This window comes from Mytilus trossulus, chromosome 6 (genome assembly GCF_036588685.1).
Source record: "Mytilus trossulus isolate FHL-02 chromosome 6, PNRI_Mtr1.1.1.hap1, whole genome shotgun sequence".
NCBI classification, from domain to species: domain Eukaryota; kingdom Metazoa; phylum Mollusca; class Bivalvia; order Mytilida; family Mytilidae; genus Mytilus; species Mytilus trossulus.
This window is the reverse complement of record NC_086378.1, coordinates 72304309-72325367: the sequence shown is the minus strand read 5'-3', so window position 1 is coordinate 72325367 and position 21059 is coordinate 72304309. Positions and strand designations below refer to the sequence as shown.

At 30.8% G+C, this 21059-nt stretch overlaps 1 protein-coding gene across 1 annotated transcript; it reads left to right on the top strand.

The window, feature by feature from the left end:
• The first annotated feature begins 17356 nt into the window (after nucleotides 1-17356).
• On the top strand, nucleotides 17357-18361 carry LOC134722986 (uncharacterized). Its single transcript, XM_063586617.1, has one exon. It carries the CDS (start codon nucleotides 17357-17359, stop codon nucleotides 18359-18361), a length of 1005 nt encoding a protein of 334 aa, XP_063442687.1.
• Nucleotides 18362-21059: the final 2698 nt, after the last annotated feature.

Here is a 21059-nt window from a genome sequence, read left to right as displayed (position 1 = left end):
TGTTTTATTAACAATGAAACAGAACTGTGAAAACAAGAGTTGTTATACTGACTATTTTTCCTTTGTTTCCGTGGAACCGGAAACAACAATTTTCAAAACTGTTTGGTCGGTACAGAATATCAAATTGAGAAACGAAAATGATTTTATTGTTTGTTAAAGTGTATTAAAGGTGTTCTTTGTTGTCACTTGAAACAATATTTTATCAAGGCTTCACATGGTTAACACGCAACGCTTAAAGATCAAATATCACAAATCTTCCTGTTTGTTCTAAATTGAACTACCTTCTTCATATGAAGCCTCGTTTATTATTGTATTAGCAAATGAACATTACAATTCATGACAATACACTGATATTATCAATAACCTATTATCAATCACCCAGAATTAAATTTAGGAAGGAAATATAAATCTGTGTTTACTTTGATGAAGTTCTTGTCCTTTTGTCTATGTTCATTTATATGTATTTTCTTGCACTTGTTATTATCTTGCTGGAATAAATTGTAATGTGATTTGTTCCCAGTGGCATGGAATTTGAGGAATTTGACAGTTTTTATATAGGGTGTGTCAAAATTAGTTGTTTTAAGCATTCATAAATGTGGCAATGCCTTAACCCAAAGCATCGTATATCCAGAAACATGTGTTCGAACTACATCTCTTCGAAGCACATGGTAGTATTTATATACCGCATTGCATTGCATTTGAATTATGATGGTATTTAAATTTTAATATGTAAATCTTTCTTACATACCATTTGTTTTATAGTTGTTTTGTTTTACTGTTAAAGCAATTTTAGCCATTATGATTTTATATTGTGTCATATGATACCAATAAAAGTTGGAACGACAGTTACCAAATAATAATCAAAAAAACTGTTTTCTAATACTTTAATACATATGTCTTCGGCCATGATTCCTCTAAATTTTTACAGATTAAAATTTATTTTTCTAGTACGGATTTTGCATGAACACCAATTTAATGAGTTGCCAGGTTTGCTTACAAATCAAGTCCTGTGTATGACAATTATGTTTATACGAAAATAATATAAAAATTTGAAATTTGCAAAGAGTGATTGATATACTAGAGGACAAAAAACAAGTGATACAAATGTAATATAGCAATGCATTTGATTAATACCTTAATTAAACTCTGAAAAAATAGTTTTCGAATAATACATTTTTCAAATTTTATAAACATCTAAGTAAGTCTTTTTAGCTAAAATTTTGAGAAATGGGTGAGGGGTACAAGAAATGATTTTATCAGAAACATGTTCATCTGTTTTGTTCTCTTTCAATTTCTTAGATATGCATTTATTCAATCATTTATAACAAAGAACTTGAAATAATACGCATTTTGTTCTTAAAACAGAGAAAAATAAGGTTTTTTTTCAAAATTGGCAGCATGGTAAATTTGTCACGAAACAGCATCAAAATAGCATAAAACTTTCTTACATAAACACTTACCCATAGTTCTTTTTTTTGTTAAATTTATTCAGATTAGTCAACTTCATCTTTATAAAAATATTTAATAAAAAAATATATTGAACTGTGATTTCGTCACGAGTATAACCCAAGATTTGGTACAAATTGATTAAAAATGAAAAAAGTCATCAAAATTGGGTGCTTCCGAAGGGCTGTAGCAAAAAAAGAAGTGCCCTACCATATGATTTTTTTCAGTCATATAAGCCATAAAAACATCAGGTTAAGAAAAAATGTTTTGAATCCTCAATGGTGAACATTCTTAAGTGTCGACTATTAAGTGTAATATTTTATATATTAAACTCAGGGATAAGGCTTTTGTATTTCAGGAATATACTTGTATCTAAAGGTTTTCACTTTTTATACGAACAACATTTAGTAATACAACATTGTATCCAACCTATGCAAGTATTAACATTTGCATTTTAAGACGTACCTGTATGCCGCTTAATCAAATTCATGAACGGCTACCTGAGTCCCTTTGATATCAATTATCCGTTTGGAGGAAAACATTATTCGGAAGACGTATTGTAAATAACCTTTGTGTACTAGTAATTATAATGATTATAAGTATGAATTAATACGTCTATCCCCTTGTTTAATCTAAGAAGCTTATTTTTTTTTATGAATTACAATCCATAAACATTGACGTAGATACGTATTCATTTGTACTGTTACTACGGACGAACAATTACCAATGGACAAATTCGTTGCCTATTCTCATTAAATATATCATCATCATTAATTCAGTCATGTATACTATCAAGATGTTTTAATGTTGATTTTGCTAGAACTTATGTTAACCAGTTGATATATTTTTTTATACTTTAATATTTGTTTTCAAGATTCAAGATTCAAGATTTCAAGATTTTATTATATAGCAAAACTCAGACACATATATGTGTAACATAAGGTGAATATACAATAATAAACATGATTTATTATACAATGGTAGCTTTCAAAAAACAAAAAACAAAAAAAAACAAAATTATGATTAAAAAAAAATCAGTCACATTAATATACATATCACAATTCAACTTTCTGATAAAAGATGCCACCTGTCTATATAAATTAACATTGCATTTAGATAACATAACAGATAATTTCTGCTTACTTGGATGCTTCGTAAAATAACTAGGAATAAGTTGTTCTCTGAAAATAACCAGTTGAGGTGACTTGCATAAACAAATTAGTGGTCTACATTTTCAAAGAGATAGTGCAAACTTTCATTGAGATTTGATAGAATTTCTTGATATTAACTTTCACATTGTTTAGGGTTCTTGCAGTATAAATCATTATATCGAAAGAAAACCCAAAAGACTAAATTCTCTTATGTATGTTTCATAAAACTGAAGTTTAATTAGGTTTCAGCATATTTGGAGTAATAGGAGAAATATGGATGAAGTGAAATATATATCCCAAAACTAAAAGTCAATGTAAAAAAGAAGATGTGTTATGATTGCTTATAAGACAACCCTCCACGAGATACCAAGATTTACACACAAATTAACATCTATAGGTCACCTCAACAACCAAAAATGACCATAACGCATAGTCAGCAATAAATGGCCCCGTAATGAGAAATAAAAGAATTCAAACTTGAAAACTAGCGGCCTACTTTGTGTACAGATTAATTACCAAAAACAAACATCTAACACAGCAAGAAATGATAACCGATTAATTACAGGCTCCTTACTTGGGTCAGGCATGTATAGAATACCACGGGGTTTAAAATGTCAGCTGTCGCCCAATCCTCCCCTCTTCCTGGGACAGTGGTGTACACCATCTTTTGAGAACAGACTATACAAATCAGGTGAAGGATGCTTAACTCATCAGATAATTACAAATAAAAATACATTTAGGAAAAACACAAAGTGGATATGAATGGGTTCATGTACATCCAAACAACAAAAAGACATGAATTACAGATCGAAGAGTACTCGCAATTGCTGACAGCCAGTGCAAAGCCAATATGATTTAACTAAATTATACACTGTTATTCGGATGCAAGTGTATTCAACAGTGTTAAAGATTTATGTCTATGAATAATTTTACAAGAAACGGTATTTGTAACATTAACTTAATCTTCACCAAACTATTGGCAGCCCCTGATATCATTTTTAATTTTTATTGCTCCCTTAATCGTTAACACTAAAACATTCATATTAAGAAAGGGTGGCGTTTTGTTTTTTGTCATATTTATTGACAAATTTATAATTTTGTATACCATATCATGTCGCTCTTTATGAAAATTTGTGCCTAAGTGAATTAATAATCTTGTCCAAACTTGAAACTTGAACAAGAAAAAAAAGTTAACATTTTCTGTAGGTTTACTATTTTTATCATTCTTTAAAAATATACCAGACATTCAGGTCCCCTAGTGTAGGTGCTGTATGATTGGTCGATAATTTGCATGGATATGATGTTACAATGTATGTGCTAATTCTCATTTCGTCAATTCAATTAAGGTTTTATGTAGAGTTCTTATATTTAATAATAAAATTGCTATGCTAGTTTGGTATAAGTAAATCATTTGTTATTTATTATATTGAAAGGTGCACCTTTTTCAAACGAAGTGAACTTTCTGTTTAGTTCAAGTTTATTTTTGCACACAAGTGAAATAAATTTACTTTTATTTCTCTTATTTCTTGGTTATGCCAAGTTTGTAACATTCGAAAGATTCATTTAAAAATGTTTTCTTATAAAGTGTTGTACAAAAGAAAACAAAAACATTTCCGCAACATGAGTTTTGCATTTCTTAAAAATGATAATGTTATTTATATTTCATCATACTTAAACTCCATGCAAATGTCGCTGTTAATTGGTTTTTCTCAAGTGTCATGATTATTTATATTAAAGAATACAACATTTGTGAAACCTGCATATTTTGTAATTAACAATGTCATCCCCGCGGGGGTTTCATGATGACTTAGTGTACCGTTATACAGTAATTATTATTTAACATCATTGAATTAAAGTTTCAATATCCGCCTGATCACATAATTGTATGACGAAAACCTGATTATCAACATGAAACTTATCGTAACAAAACAAAAGATGTTATTGTTGATATCATTGTATATGACAAAGCAAACACTGGTGTTCCGTACTGTTAATTCCAATGTTATTCGGTTTTGTTAATGAGTTCAGAATTGCTGTGTTGTGTTTCTTTTGGATGTCACGGTTTTTGCGTTTTTGAACACTAAATAAACATAGGACATCAGTATTATATACACAACTCTTTAAATACAACTTTAATATCAACATGATCTTTATGAATATTATTTTATTAAGTTAAATTTCTGCACTAATTCAATACACATAACGATAAAAAACACGAATCAATGAACTATTAAGTTAAGTACATTACGCATGCATGTTATTTTATTTTTTTAGTTTATTAATATTTGTTGATACTGAGGCACTAACTACTGCATGAACTGATGATACTTATGTGTTATACACAATGCATTTCCTTTGATATCACACAACTAAGCAATTTTGGGTATAAAACGAGTGCAAACATAAAATAAAACAATTGCACATCCGGTCAGAATTTTGACGCTTGATTCCAGACAAAGTCACGCTATCTGCACGTTAAAATCCTGTTCAACTTAAGAACTAAATGTTAAATTCGAAGTGCGTTCAATGAATGAGTTATTGTCCACTGACTAACGTTCAATCTATACAGATTCGATCAAAACCTCTTTAATCTGATAAATTAGTTAATTATTTTAGATATTGTTTTATATAAATTTATGACCCTCAAAACATATGGCACTTATCATTACTTTAACAACCTTTTCCATAAAATGTCGCACATTTTGTAATATTATTAATACTAATGCTACTTAATTCAAAGTATACAAGATGATCATTTAAAACTTCTGATAAGTACTTATATATATATTCATTGAATAATTTTTTTAAAATCCATTATTAATAATTTTGATAATGACTGATAGCATATCATTTTTAGAATATAATGTTTCCGTCTCTAAATTCAATTCACAGATTGCATGTGTGATGCTTTAAATGTATTCTATAATGTATGCAACCTATTAATGAATATGCAAAAATAACTTTTTATACTTATTGCTTAATTATACTTTATCTTTATGAAGGTACTCGAATTACAAAATCATAAAAATGCATTTAATCATCTGAAAGCCCAATATGACATTATGATAACTGTAAACAGTAGACAAATGCTGGATGAATTATTAACATCTGCAATCTCTTCAAAAGTTGATTAACGATGATGTATCCTGAGTGTTACCTCATTGGGAGTTGTAAATTTGTAGTTAGGAATACAGACACCTTTAGCAATATCGTCAGACATTATTTCTTGACCGTATTGCAAATAAGTGTTTGCGTATGACTCGCTCGGTATTAAAGAATCTTTGATTTTTGACATACTTATTTGAACTTCAAAACATATGTTTGTATATAATACAATTCAGGAACTCTTCAAATGCTGCATATACAGTAACTTGAATACATAATGTGCATGAATCCTACTGCAACTTTTGTCTGAATTTAGCGAGATATGTTTACCCTTCCGTAGCGCATTCGACTATTTCCAGTTTTGGGTTGGTTTTGTTTTACTCAGTGTTTGGTTCTCTATGTTGTGTTGTGTATACTATTTTTTGTCTGTTTGTCTGTTTGTCTGTTTATCTTTTTTTCTCTTTTAACCATGGTTTTTCCATTTTATTTTCGATTTATGTTTTCAATTTTCCTTCTGTTATCTTTTGCCTCAGCTCTTTTGTGTTTTATTTATATATTTTGTATTGAATACATTACACTAATGTCCAACGAAAGTTCCAAAAATAATAATATGAGAAATGGCAATTATATTTATCTTTTTTGACCAATTAAAATCTTTTTTTGTTTTAAAAAGAAAAAAAACCATGTTCTTAGCTAAAGAACTTAATATAAACTCTGAAATAATCTCAGAATATAAAATGCTAACTCTTATTCAAGATCACAATATTGTAATCAATCACACATTTTTGAAAATAGAGTGAAAACATATTAAAACAAGGTAAAAATATAAGTTACACCACTGTGCTATATATATATATATATATCGCCAATGGCAGTCACCAGGGTTAAAGAACATCAGTTGTTCGACCTGTTAGTCAAATGCGTTTTGTTAAAATATACTTTTTCACTTTTTGGTCTTTTGGAAAATGTTGTTTGTGCTGTTTTTAGACCCTTCTACAACGAAATTTGTTTTACATGCACACGTATAAAAAATGCGGTTTTTATCCAACGCAATCATAGGTTTGAACGTAGTTTTCAATTTAGACTCGTTTATATATATATATATATCGACTTTAAAATTAAAGAAATCTAATGTTTTCTTCTTTTCACTTTTACCAAAACATACACCTTTTAACAGTATTTCAGTTAAGAAATGTTACTGGTGAACCATATGTGAATATCAAGATGCCAAGAGGACCCCCGTATTCCTGTTATTGAAGTCTAATAATTAAATGTTTGAGAAAAGTAAATACTCAATTTAATTTATATTCTGTGTCAATTGCATATTATTTTTATTCAAAAACAGGTTTCCGATAAAAATTGTACAACACTGAGCAGAAGTCAAACCAGTTTAAACATTCCGATTAATTTTCATTCTAGTTTATTAACAGTATAAAATAGGGAGATGTCATATAAAAAAATATGCAATATGTTTCAATTACGAGGATTATATATTGATAAACTCATCATAGATACCAGGACTTAGTTTAGTATATACGTCAGACGCGCGTTTCGTCTACATAAGACTCATCAGTGACGCTCGAATCCGAAAAATTAAAAAGGCCAAATAAATTACGAAGTTGAAGAGCATTGAGAATAAACAATCCTAAAAGTTTTGCCAAAATACAGTTAGCGTACGGCTTCAACAATAAGGACTACACATTCCGTATAGTCAGCTCTAAAAAAAAACACGAAAAAACGAACACCCAGTTTTTTGACAAAACAATAAACGATAAGAAACAAATAGAACATACAGCAAATATCGACAATCAATAAGTTAAAGACGCCTGACTTCGGAAAAGTACATACAGAACGTGACAGGATTATTATCATTTTCATAAGACACAATTTGTTAACAGGATTTTATGAACTCCTCTCCTTATATTTTAATACATTATAAATATTGAAGGATCTGTAGTCATTGTGTCTAAAGCTTGATATTTTATTTTACAACATGTTTGTTAAAAACCAAGATGACTTAACAAATCTCTTTTACTCAATAAAATTGTATATTTTAATACAAGCCCTGTCGTGCAAGTGAAACACTTTCTATATTACTACACACGTCACGCAAAGTAAGAATATGATGCTAAATAATGTCATGTATTAGTGTCTTTTGATAAACCAACAATAACGAAATAAGCATTTTTTTCCTTTTTGAAATTATAGAGTATGTATGATACCTTTATTTCCACACAGCAAACATTTTTCAAATTTTGATTAAATTTTGTTTGCATAAAACGGTAAATAGACCTAATGCATGGTATTATAAATTACAAGATAGCTAGTATTAGAACATACAATACCAAGCTAAGGAGACGCATTTGACAGTAAAACATTCATTTTTGATGGAATATGTCACACGAAAACGTTAAGTATTCGTAAGTGCCTCCTATCCTTAACACAGGGAGAACAAGTGGTTTGATATGGAGAAACTTATCATTATGACAGTTTTTGAAATAGTTACTTCAATTTAAAATCTGATTATTTGAACTAAAGAAATAAAACAGGACGTGTCCTGCATAAAAGTGGCATAAAATAATATAAATTGAACGTATTTATCTAAAAGAAGAATATGCCTGATTCATTTTGTTGTAAAAGTATTTGTGACTGTTATGTCTCACATTTGGACATTTGATCACCTCTAGAATATATCTATTGGATATTTAAAAGGCATTAGAAATATTCAAATCTCCTGAAACATATAAAGATGAGCTATTTCAATACAAAAAAGTCAATATATATTTCTTTCTTAAATTATTGTTGAGTCTTGATAATTGTTTTTATAAGAAATAATGTTCGTCTAATTGATTCAAGTAAAAACTCTCTATCAGAATGTAGTAAAGTATAAACTAAAATTATGTGAAAGAAAAATACGCAATGACAAGTCTGCTCAATGTAGAGTAATACACACATCTATAACAGCAATATCTGACGGAACATATTTGAGGGAAACTGCTAGTTTTCATACTGCTAAAGGCGACAATACTAAAATTTTATAATCACTGTTTATGTTTAGTATTGGTACTTTATATTTGGTTTTGGAACATGAAGTCAAGTAGCATCATGACCATCTGTCAACGGCGCTGGTTAATGTCATTCATTACCAACTTCATTTTACACCAAATTTTTGGAGTTTTTTCGAATAAGTCTCAACAAAATATTTCAATGGTTTTTAAAATGTATATTGTAAATGTTTACCTGAAAAAAAATCATAGACACATGAAATAAAAATATGTTGTACCCTTACATCCATCACAGCGCTCCTAAGTTGACCGCCTTCATCTGCCTTGAGTACACAAAAGACCAACTTAAAGCCGGAAAAAGGATGTTTTCTATTGCGTTTAACAATGATTATATAATTATATAGAAAATTAAATGTGAGGACAAATGCTTTAAGGACTATCGAACATTTAACAATTGACAATTAGTTTACTCCAATGAATATGATTTTTTTTTAAAGTTGCATAAAATTGCTTCAAAGGAGAGATTGACAATAACCCTTGTAATGATAAAAAGGTGATTTTAAAGTTAAAGCAAAATAAATCAGGCATTTAAAATTCCAATTAAATAGCTTTTAAAACTCGAGTTATACATTCCTTTTTGACGCAGATCGCATTAAAATAACTGTAGTTTGTGTGGCCATACATTTGACTAACACGTAGGTCTTTATGAGAACTAACACGTAGGTCGTTATGAGAACTAACACGTAGGTCTTTATGAGAACTAACACGTAGGTCGTTATGAGAACTAACACGTAGGTCTTTATGAGAATAACGTTTTTATGAAATCATACGTCATACATAAATAGATAAGTGAGATATAATTAAGTGCAAATTTTATAGCAGACATTTGTGAGGTTCACGTTTATACACCCCAAATGATAGATTAATTGACAATATGTTGCAAACGTATAGATTGGGAAATTACGTCAAGACATAGTTTGCATGAATAATGTTTAAGTACTTGGACCTTCAATTATAGTTGATCCAAGTCTGAAATATGTCTACATATTTTGGGGGTGAAGCTGATGGCAAAGAAAAAGCCTTTTTAATACTAGTACACATAAGATATTTTTTAATTTTATCTTATATTAGTTTTTGATTTACTGCTTTAGCAATAATCATCGATGTACAAAAAGTACACTGGTGAAGATAAAGTCAAATCTCATTTATAACCAAAAAGGTTAATCAAAGTACAAATTCTTTCTTCAGGATATTGCATAAAATCTACATTTTATATTACTGCACAAAGAATACATTTCAGTACTTTTGTTCCTGAGGTCATCCTCAGAAAGGGATGTAAGAAATCTTCAAATATATTTGCCCTAAACATAACTGTAAGGACATGCCTTGTCGAAATGTGTATATAGATAGAGGAAGATGTGGTGTGTGTGCCTATGAGGCAACTCTTATAGGTCAATGTACGGCCTTCAACGCGAGGCCTTGGCTCACACCGAACACCAAGCTATAAAGGGCCCAACAATTACTAGTGTAAAACCATTTAAACGGGAAAACCAACGTTCTAATCAACATAAAAAACGAGAAACACGTATAAATTACATAAAAAAACGACAACTTCTGTACATCAGATTCCTCACTTAGGACAGGTGCAAACATTTGCAGCGTGAGTCAACGTTTTTACACTAAAACTAACAAGTTAATATTATTAATAAATTTGAAATACAAAGCAGCACATTTTTATGATTGGTTCAAAATATGTATATTGACAGGTACTAGTTGAATATTCAAATTTGATACCTAAGCGTATTCAAAATCCTACGTCGATGCAAACTGCAACAGTTTTCTTTAAAAAATTCAAATAGACAAACAACAGGTCTCAAAACACAACACTGAATAACGTTAGACTGACCAAGACGAACCCGACCGAAAAATTGGATGATCACAGCTGCTCCGTAAGGGTAATCACAAGTGCTCCGTAAGGGTTATCACAAGTGCTTCGTAAGGGTAATCACAAGTGATCCGTAAGGGTAATCAGAAGTGCTCCGTAAGGGTAATCACAAGTGCTCCGTAAGGGTAATTTGAAGTACTCCGTAAGGGTAATTTGGAGTACTCCGTAAGGGTTATCAAAAGTACTCCGTAAAGGTAATCAGAAGTACTCCGTAAGGTTAATCAGAAGTGCTCCGGAAGGGTAATCACAACAGCTGAGTAAGGGTAATCACAAGTGATTCATAATGGTAATCACAAGTGATTCATAAGGGTAATCACAAGTGATCCGTTAGGATAACCACAAGTGATCAGTGAGGATAATCAGAAGTGATCCGTAAGGGTAATCCCAAGTGCTCCGTAAGGGTAATCACAAGTATTCCGTTAGGGGAAATCAGAAGTACTCTCTAAGGGTAATCAGAAGTGCTCCGTAAGGATAATCAGAAGTACTCCGTAAGGGTAATCAGAAGTACTCCGTAAGGATAATCAGAAGTGCTCCGTAAGGGTATTCAGAAGTACTCTGTAAGGATTATCACAAGTGCTCCGTAAGGGTAATCAGAAATGCCCCTTGAGGGTAATCACAAGGGATCGGTAAGAAAAATTAGATCCTGTTCCACCTGTTGTGATAGAAACACGTTTATAAGTTATATCATTTTTTTTATATTCAAGTTTGCATTATCCACGTAAACACATTTAACTGTTCATCATACACAATGTTAAAGTACATTTTCTTGAAACTTTATTACGTGAAGATGGTAGGAATGTCTACTTTATAATAAGATTATCAAAATCAATCACTTTAATCTAAATTTGTCTTGCATTTAATAAAAGCCAAATATCTTAAGACGAATAGTTAGTTGATAAGTGTACTCTTTGATTCAGTGTTTGAAGTTTATAATATATTACGGAACATCAAAATATCTTCAAATAAAATGAAAACAAAAAAATCTATACACTACGAAACTTGTTGCAGCTGTTAAAACCAAGAACAGAAATCTGATGTTTAAGCCAAAAACAAATTTGATTAAATAATAATGGCACAGAAAATAAAGTGTTATAAATATATATTTAGTAAGTACAAAAAGGGTGGATTATACTAATAATAAGATCTTGGAAACTCTTTCAAATAAAGCCCTTTTAATAAGTTTTACATAATTTCAAAGTTTTTTCATTAAACAATGAACAGCTTCTTTCACTGTAATTCCAAAGTATTCTTTCAACTCAAATATGCAATGATTTTCTTGACTAGTTCAGGATGCTCTATGCCTTAAAAATAAATTCTTTCAATGAGATAATTCCTGGGTTTTAGTGGAGTCCGTTAATCTTAAAATTTCTGGGTTGTGTTTTATATACTATTGGTTTTTTTTTTGTCTTTTTCATTCTTACCTTAGTGATTTTAGTTTTTGATATTTTTCGACTCGTGAGTTTTAGTGCCATTTGTATCTTTCGTTGGATACATGCAACTTACACCGTTATAATTTTTTGTTACAGCCTTGGGTTCATACCTCTGCTGGTGAAGTATCGGTCCTAGAGAGTATCATCAGCAGTAAGTAAATAAAAACTGACATGATTTATAACAAACATTTCTAAGGTTGTCCGCTAATAGATGTTGATATAATACAAAACTGACGTTTCAACTCGGTCAGACAAAGTTGCCCTGATAAGGATTTTGCAATTTTGCTATATCCTTTTAGTCATATTGCATTTCATCTGTTTCGGTTCTTATACATCTTTTGCTTTCAAAATTTGAATCTGAGCGTTCTTATGGATGTAAATCAATAAAACGCACCGAACTGAAGCATTTCTAAGCGTTGTATCCACTATTCACAAAAAAGAAACCCCAAATAAAAGCATTGTAAACAAGATTTTCTGTGTTCTAGCAATTCTTTACTCTTTTTACTGTTTATTATTTTCATTTCATGTCTTCTGTTTTTCTCATTTCCTAATTCGCTCATTGTAACAATGACCCAATTGATATACTTTAGCTTGTAGTTATTTCAATATTGGTCGTTGTTTACATGTTAAACGGCGTTAACATTTCCATTAACATGTTTATGTTATGTTTTATGTCAATTTTAAACTTTAATTTTATCTAAGCCTTTTCCTGTCACATATGAACCAAATTTAAATATTCATACAATCAACTAGTAATATCGGTGCAATGCTATAATTACACAACAATCATCTGTTATATCAAAATAGCTATGTATTCTAGCCCTCTTGTGTTTCTTTCCTCTTTTAAAGTAGAAAATCATCAATAAAAAAATTTAGAAATAAATATTTTAAACTTTTAAATTGATGTTTAGAGAGACTATCATTAACTGATAAGAATAACCCACATTTGAACTTTATTTTAGCTTTCATAAACTACTTTATAACTGCTTAAGTTTCAGTATGAGAAAATCATAAACCATTCAGTCGACACTGACCATAAAGCATTTCACAAAAAAGTTCAGATACAAAACAAACTAGTATTGCTTTTTGGTTGGTCTTGCTAAACTTATAAAATATCAATTTGTTTTCATACTTTTAACATAACATGTGAGTGAGAAAATATTTTTTGAAGCCACTTTATAATTAAGAGAACCGAATAAATGTGGAGTTCACATGTAGATTATTTTTGTATGAGAATTATTCAACCGAAAAGCTTTATATGTTATATCATCTAAGAATGTCGATTTTATCTAAGCCTTTTTATGTCACATATGAATCAAATTTTATTTTATATTCATACAATCAACTAGTAATATCGGAACAATGCTATTAATGCACAATAATCATCTGTTATATCAAAATAGCAATGTATACCAACCCTTTTGTGTTTCTTTCCTCTTTTATAGAAGAAAATCACATTAAGCATTTATCCCTTTTGTGTTTTTTTGCTCTTTTTTTAGAAGAAATTCACAATAAGCAGATAGACAAGTGGCAAGATGGACAAGGAAAACTTCTAATTTAGAATCTGCACAGGATATGCCTTACATATGTTTAGGCTATATTCTGTTCATTCTTTGAACGAACAAAATATTTTCAATCTACCTGTACGTGTGGCGTTTACATGCTGATCAACTAAAATACGACAAACGAGCAACTCTACGTCAGAGTTAATGACAACCTAACCATGTAATTGACAGGGTAAGGATTCGGCCTAGTACATAAAATCCTTTAATCCTTTATGGGTCGATTGAACATAGCTAAATAAGATCGTTTTACAAAAAAGAAATGAATGAGGTTGTCAAATTTGGTATATGCCTTTTGGTATTCTTTGTCAAATATTTGTTTGTTTTTATACTGTTCCGGATTATAACACAATGTACCCAACTTTTTTACATTTTTAAATATTATGTCTGTTTTTTTAGTTCATGCATCGTTGTCAATATAATGAAATTTGATGGGACTTTCATACAAATGAGAGGTTTAGCTAGCTATAAAACCAGGTTCAATCCACCATTTTCTTTATATGAATATGCCTGTGCAAACTCACGAATATGCTAATTGTTATCCATTCGTTTGATGTATTTGAACTTTTGATTTTGGCATCTCATTAGGGACTTTCCACTTTGAATTTTCCGCGGAGTTCATTTTTGTTTTTAATTTACTTTTTTCTGAACTATTAATTTGAGCATATGAATGAACACTATTGAGTTATCAATTATGAATCAGGATGTTATTTTTTTTCACTACATTGAAGGAATCAACAATCGTTGTTTTATACAGAAACATTATAAATTAATTGCTCTTTACCCTAAACTTAATGATTGTTAGATTATTTAATTGAAAACAATTGTATTTTCATACGAAATAACTTCCTGTCTCTTTTTCCTAATTCCAATTTCTCAATAGTTAATGTATTCATAGAATACATGTCTATAGTATCTGTAAAAAGTAAAACTTATGCACTGCCATTGTATTGATATAGAAGGTTCTACTGTAGATAATAACATCCGTCAAGACATTTGCATATTTGAAAAACAAGCACAATACACAAGTCACTCTCAACAGTTTTTAAAAACTATTTATTGTATCATTTGGTATAAATTGAAAATACATTTTAAATCGCGCTGTGCGATAGAAAATACATCTCAGTTTTTTTTACGGTTAAAGCTATGACAAATCTAATTTCAAATATGACCCATAGACTGTGACCTTCTTTTATTGTATTTTGCTTTCAGAAAGTACAAGAAATGTAAATCTTTAGAGTAAACTACGTCATCTCAAAAATAAACAGTTTTATAAAAAAAAGAATAAAGTGACGAAACATGTATTTATCTATCTTATTACCGCAACTACTTTTGTTACCGTTACATTTCCGTACATTATCTAAAGTTACATGCTTCTGACATTTCTCATAGCACAGCCTAGAATAATTATTGTCTTTTTTACATTCAAGTTCCATTGATTCACAAAACATTGCAAATGTTTTGTGGTAGAGGCGGATCTCGAAAACAGTTGAAGTACGAAAAGGTCAGATTTTAATATCAAACCAAATGAACTGATGATATTTTTCAATTTAAGACAGCTAAGGAAACGGGAGCATAGGATACAATTATTCCTGGATGTAATTATTTTTATTGTTATATTTAATTTCGAATAAAGGATTTCCTTTCTACCTTTGAATACACCAGGCTTTATGATAAAAAAAAAGTAGTGTTAACCTATAACAACTTGCTAACCTAGTAAACTTTAGTGGGTGTCAATATACTTTAAAAACACAAACAGTCTTGAAAGAAATTCAAAGAATTGGCTCATTAAGATACGTTATTAGGCAGAAATAGACACTGTTTTCATACAACGTTCAGAATTTAATATTTTAGTATCATTGAATAAAAAGAATGTTTAAGATTAGAATTGATAACTTATTTGAGACTAAGACTAATCAATATACTCATAGTTTATCAAAATTAAATAACCAATTTCTGAACTGATTTAATCGTTTTAACGAATATTTGTTTGGTTGTTTTTTTTATTGTTAAGCAAAGTTGTAGAAAATTACAATTTGTAATTACTATGTTATGATATTCTTATCAAAATAAAAACAAACTAACGAAAGGAAGGAAGCCAGAAAGCACCTACAATAACTGGTAGTAAACGAATATGTATTATAACCAAACTAAATTGAAAACATAAACATAGGGAAAATATTAAGCATATCAATAGCATAGATCGGTGAAAATCGCATGACTTGTATAAAGTGTGTTTTTCTTTTTTATTACACAAGATCGATACATATTGATTCATTTGGACTATCAGTCCCAGAGGGTATAATTAACTAAGTAGTCAACACTTTGCTACTGACATAATTTGGTTCTTTTTTGGTTTTGCATGCCTTTGCAATATTTTAAAACTTAGCGAATAGTGTTCCAAGGTCAGTAGGCTTATTCAAAACTTCTATAAATGTAAAGTTTCGATTTGTGTTGTTTATGAAAAAAATATTACTTGTAAAAAATTCTCAAACTGGTTGTCACTGATTCATTTCCGTTCCCACAACTTCAATCCCCAAGCCATCCTAGTTTTCATATGACATTATGAGACAATTGTCTGACCAAAATAATTCAAATTGAATTGGTCTGAAAAAAGAAGGCTTGGTATTTTCTTTTATCGGAATTTGGGATAAATTATCAATTGCAATGATGTTATTTATGAGCACGCTGGAACCTTATTTTTAAACAGCATCTCTCATCTGGTGTCTGTGACAGTCTCTTCTCTTTGGAAGATGTTTCTGTCATAATCTTTTAAAAGAGGGACGAAAGATACCAGATTGACAGTCAAACTCACATATCGGAAACAAACTGACAACGCCATGGTAAAAAAAGATTGAAAAAGACAAACAGACAAACAATAGTACACATGATACAACATAGAAAAAATAAAAACACAAATCGCTAGGGGTGATCTCAGGTGCTCCTGAATGATAAGCAGATCCGGCTTCACATGTGGCACCTATTTAGAATGACATATTATGTATTGTTTATTATGGGGAATAAAAAACACTTTTTGAAAAAACAAAAATTACCAAAACTGCAGAAAAGTCATTTATTTCTATTCCGTTATATTTGGAATTTCCCTATTCTATTTCTATCTTTAGACTTGTGGTACAAGTTTGGCTAGTATGTAAATCAGAAGTGGTCTGATGTTACTGTTGTTTTCTGCACGAATATTTCGAGGGCGGTAGTACGGGTGGGGTTTTATAGGCATATATAAGTCCTGATTACGTTTGATTATTATCGATGTGCTCGAGTAACTTTGATAGACGAAGTTAACGTTAAGCTCTGCATAATATGTCCGAGGAAGGCTCCGACCATGATGAACGCCGTGCTACTACTCAACATGCTGAAAATAGTAACGAAACAGAGTTAAGTACGGACGGGGCTATTTCGCTTTTCACTTCAGCTTTAAACAATGCTTTAGAGAAGCAAAAACATTCCTTGATTAATTATTTCGAAGCTCGTTTAGGAAAAAGTGTTAAAGCAACCGGTGTCGATCAACCAGAATTTGTATTCCATAGTGAGGGAATTAAAGTGCAATATTCGTTTAATACCGAGCGTCTGGAGAGGCTTGCTGCCGTTGAAAGTTGAATAAAGCTTGGAAACGCTTCCAAAGTTAGTGAAATCATTTCCCAGGAAAAGGAAATCATCCGTAAGCGTAACAAAATTCTAAAGATAGCCGACAAGCATGGATGGGACACGGTTAAAGAATACTTGGATAGTCCGTTTGCCGACAATAAAGAAGATGCTAGTGATTTGCGTGCTGCTATTTCCAGGGCTTCTCGTAAAAGAAGTTCCAAGCCGTACAGTAAACCAGAATCTTCCAATAGTGGTTCCAGAAAAGGAGAATTCAATTCTAGGAGTTTTTTTCGTGGCCTTGGCCAAGTCAGTGATACCGAGTTCTCCAAAGCAGGCATGTCAGAAAGTTACAAGTGTTTCTATTGTAACCAGCCCGGGCACTTTGCAAGGAACTGCCCCGAAAAAAGGATTCCTACAGCGACAGTTGGTGCAACAAAGTTCCAGGAACAGAACACAGGAAAGACCCAGTAACAAAACAGATACAGACATAGATGAAGTTGAGTATTGTTTTCAATTTGTTAACAAGTATGAGAAAAAATCTGGTCAAAATCTTATAAATGTGAAAGGAAATTTAAGAAAACATGCATTGTTTTGGAAAAATGTACTTAACGCTAATGATTTTATAATGAATGTTATTAATTTTGGTTATAGAATTCCTTTTCTGAGTGTACCACCGACTATTTTTCTAAGTAATAATAGATCCGCGTTAAAACACTCAGAATTTGTAGAACATTCTATTGAAGAGCTTTTAACTAAAGAATGTATAAAAGAAGTAAATCGACCATTTGTCGTTAATCCACTTACTGTGTCGGTAAATAGTACGGGTAAAGAAAGATTAGTCTTAGATTTGAGACATGTTAATAAATTTGTCGAGAAACAAAAAGTTAAATTTGAAGGGGTTAAAGAAGCTATGACATTTGTAAATTTTAGCGGTTTTGGATTTAAATTTGATTTAAAGTCTGGTTATCACCATATAGAAATTCACCCTGATCATCAAAAATATTTAGGATTTTCTTGGCAATATGGTGATACAGTGCGTTATTTTACTTTTTCGGTTTTGCCTTTTGGACTTTCACCAGCTGGTCATATATTTACCAAGACAGTACGTGTGTAAGTTAAATACTGGAGATCTTTAGGAATTCCCATGGTGGTTTATTTAGATGATGGTATGGGTACAGCAGAAAATTTTGATACATGTTTTGAATTATCGAAAACAGTAAAAAATGATTTACTGCTTTCCGGTTTTATTGCTAATACAGAAAAGAGTGTATGGGAACCAGTACAAAATATTGATTGGTTAGGTTTTGTTTGGAACTTTAAAGATTGTACTTTAGAAATATCGCTTAAAAAAATATTTGCTTTAAAGCTGGTAACATCGAGCGTAGTAGATGGCAAAACTATTTTGACTTATAGATGTATTGCTAAAATATGTGGAAAAATCATTTCTATGATTCCTGCTCTTGTTAACGTTTGTCAAATGATGACGAAGCATATGCATATGCTAGTCTGTTGTAGATCTGCATGGGACGATGTCATCCCTATAAATGACAACATTTTGAAGGAACTAAAATTTTGGTATTTTGAATGCGAGTCATTATCTTTCCAACGCATTGTACCTATAAATAGAATACCACAGCGTGTAATTTTCACTGACGCTAGTCAGTATGCCGGAGCAGGGTTTATAATGAATGATAACAAAATTGTACATTTTATGTTTGATGGTCATGAAAGAAGCAAAAGTTCTACATGGAGAGAATTGAAAACTGTAGAAAAGAATATTTCTTCTTTTAAATCTGATTTAACAGGAAAATTTGTTTTCGCATATGATTGGTCTGCTCATAATAACTGGTTAGTTCCACCAGTTTGTTTAGTTAGCAAGTGTTTAAATCACATGCGATTATGTAAAGCTAAAGGCACTTTAGTTGTACCTAAATGGCCATCAGCATTATTTTGGCATATCTTAGTGAATAGGTTTTCAGACAGATTTAAATCTTTTGTTATAGACTTTAGAGAGTATGTAAAACCTATGAACTTTTTTACAAAAGGTTCACAAGAAAAGAGTATATTTGCACAGAGACCTTTCAACAGTAATGTATATGTTTTGTTGTTGGATTTCTCGAAGTATTGAGATTTATACATTGAATGTTGTATACAGAATGTAGTTGATTAAGTTTTCTGCGATGGTTATTTGCCGCAGTTATCAGATATGAGACTATATTCGAAAGAATGTTAAATTTAACATTGTGATGTTTTAACTGCAACAATTAGATATGTCATTGTTAACATTGTTGATTAATTGTTTATGAATACAGTGAGGGTTAATGCCACTGTATAGATATAAGTATATGACTTTTTTTAAATACTGTGAGGTTGAATGCCACAGTAAGTGTGCGAGGAAAATACCGCATTCATTTGTTTGCGAGGGAAATGCCGCATTCATTTGTTTGCGAGGGAAATGCCGCACTGGGTTGTTTGCGAGGTAAATGCCGCATTCATTTATAGTAGTAATGTTAATTATATTTACTTTGTTTATAGTTATTACTTGGTATTCATTATGATATTTATTTTACAGATCAATGGAAACAATTTGAGTGTTATGCCAATGATTCAAGATTTGCCAGTATCATACGAGATTTACCCTCTTTCGTCGAATCGTCTAGATCAAATTCTACAATTAAGAAATACAAGTGCTATTTTAAAAAGTTTGAAAAATGGTGTGTTTCATGTTTACTTGAGTGTTTACCAGCGACAACTTCTACGATTTCTATATATATAGGTGGACTCATTCAACAGGGATCCAGTGTTGCGATTTTAGATGCAAGTTTTTATTCAATAAAATGGTTTCATGACTTTAATTTCAAACATAATCCTTGTTCAGACAAATTCCTTGGTCTTATTTATGAAGGAGGAAGGAGATTGCTAAGTAAACATATAAACAAAAAAGAACCTATTACGCCAGATATATTAAGGAAAATTGTTTTAAAGTTCGGAGATCATAATAATCTCAAAAAATTGCGTGTAGTAGTATTATTTCTGTTAGGATTTTCTGGATTTTTGAGGTATAGTGAATTGGCTAACATTAAGATGAATAATATTGAGTTTCAAGTCAGTCATGTTAAAATTCGCATTGATAAAAGCAAAACTGATTTATTCAGAAGGGGCAATTCTGTTGTTATAGCTGCAACAGGTACAGATTTATGTCCAGTTTTTTGGTTAAATAAGTATATCAATTTAGCTGAATTGAGTAAAAATTCTGATAGCTATATTTTCAGAGCACTGTCTTTTATGAAATCGAAAGATGTTTATAAATTATGTAATGTAAATAGTCCATTGTCCTATACCAGAGCGAGAGAAATTTTGTTAGAGAGTTTATCAGATATTGGTTTAGATAAGCTTAAGTTTGGGCTTCATAGTTTGAGAAGTGGTGGCGCTTCTACGGGGGCTAATAGAGGAGTCTCTGATAGGTTACTTAAAGTCCACGGTAGATGGGCTTCTGATAAAGCCAAAGATGGGTATATTAAAGACAATTTAAAATCTCAAATGACTGTTTCCTTGAATCTTGGCATATAGTTCTCAAATTATTTATTCCTTTGTTTTATCGAAGTTACTGCGAGCAAACAAACCTAAATTATGACTTGTCTCTTATTTAGCCATGTATTTAGTATAGAAATGTTTTAAATTCGGACGAATTCATGAGGGAGAATTTAAATTTATTTCTATTCCGTTATATTTGGAATTTCCCTATTCTATTTCTATCTTTAGACTTGTGGTACAAGTTTGGCTAGTATGTAAATCAGAAGTGGTCTGATGTT

Coding starts and splice junctions, on each gene's coding strand:
- LOC134722986 (XM_063586617.1), top strand. CDS start 17,357: ATGGATGGGACACGGTTAAAGAATACTTGGATAGTCCGTTTGCCGACA.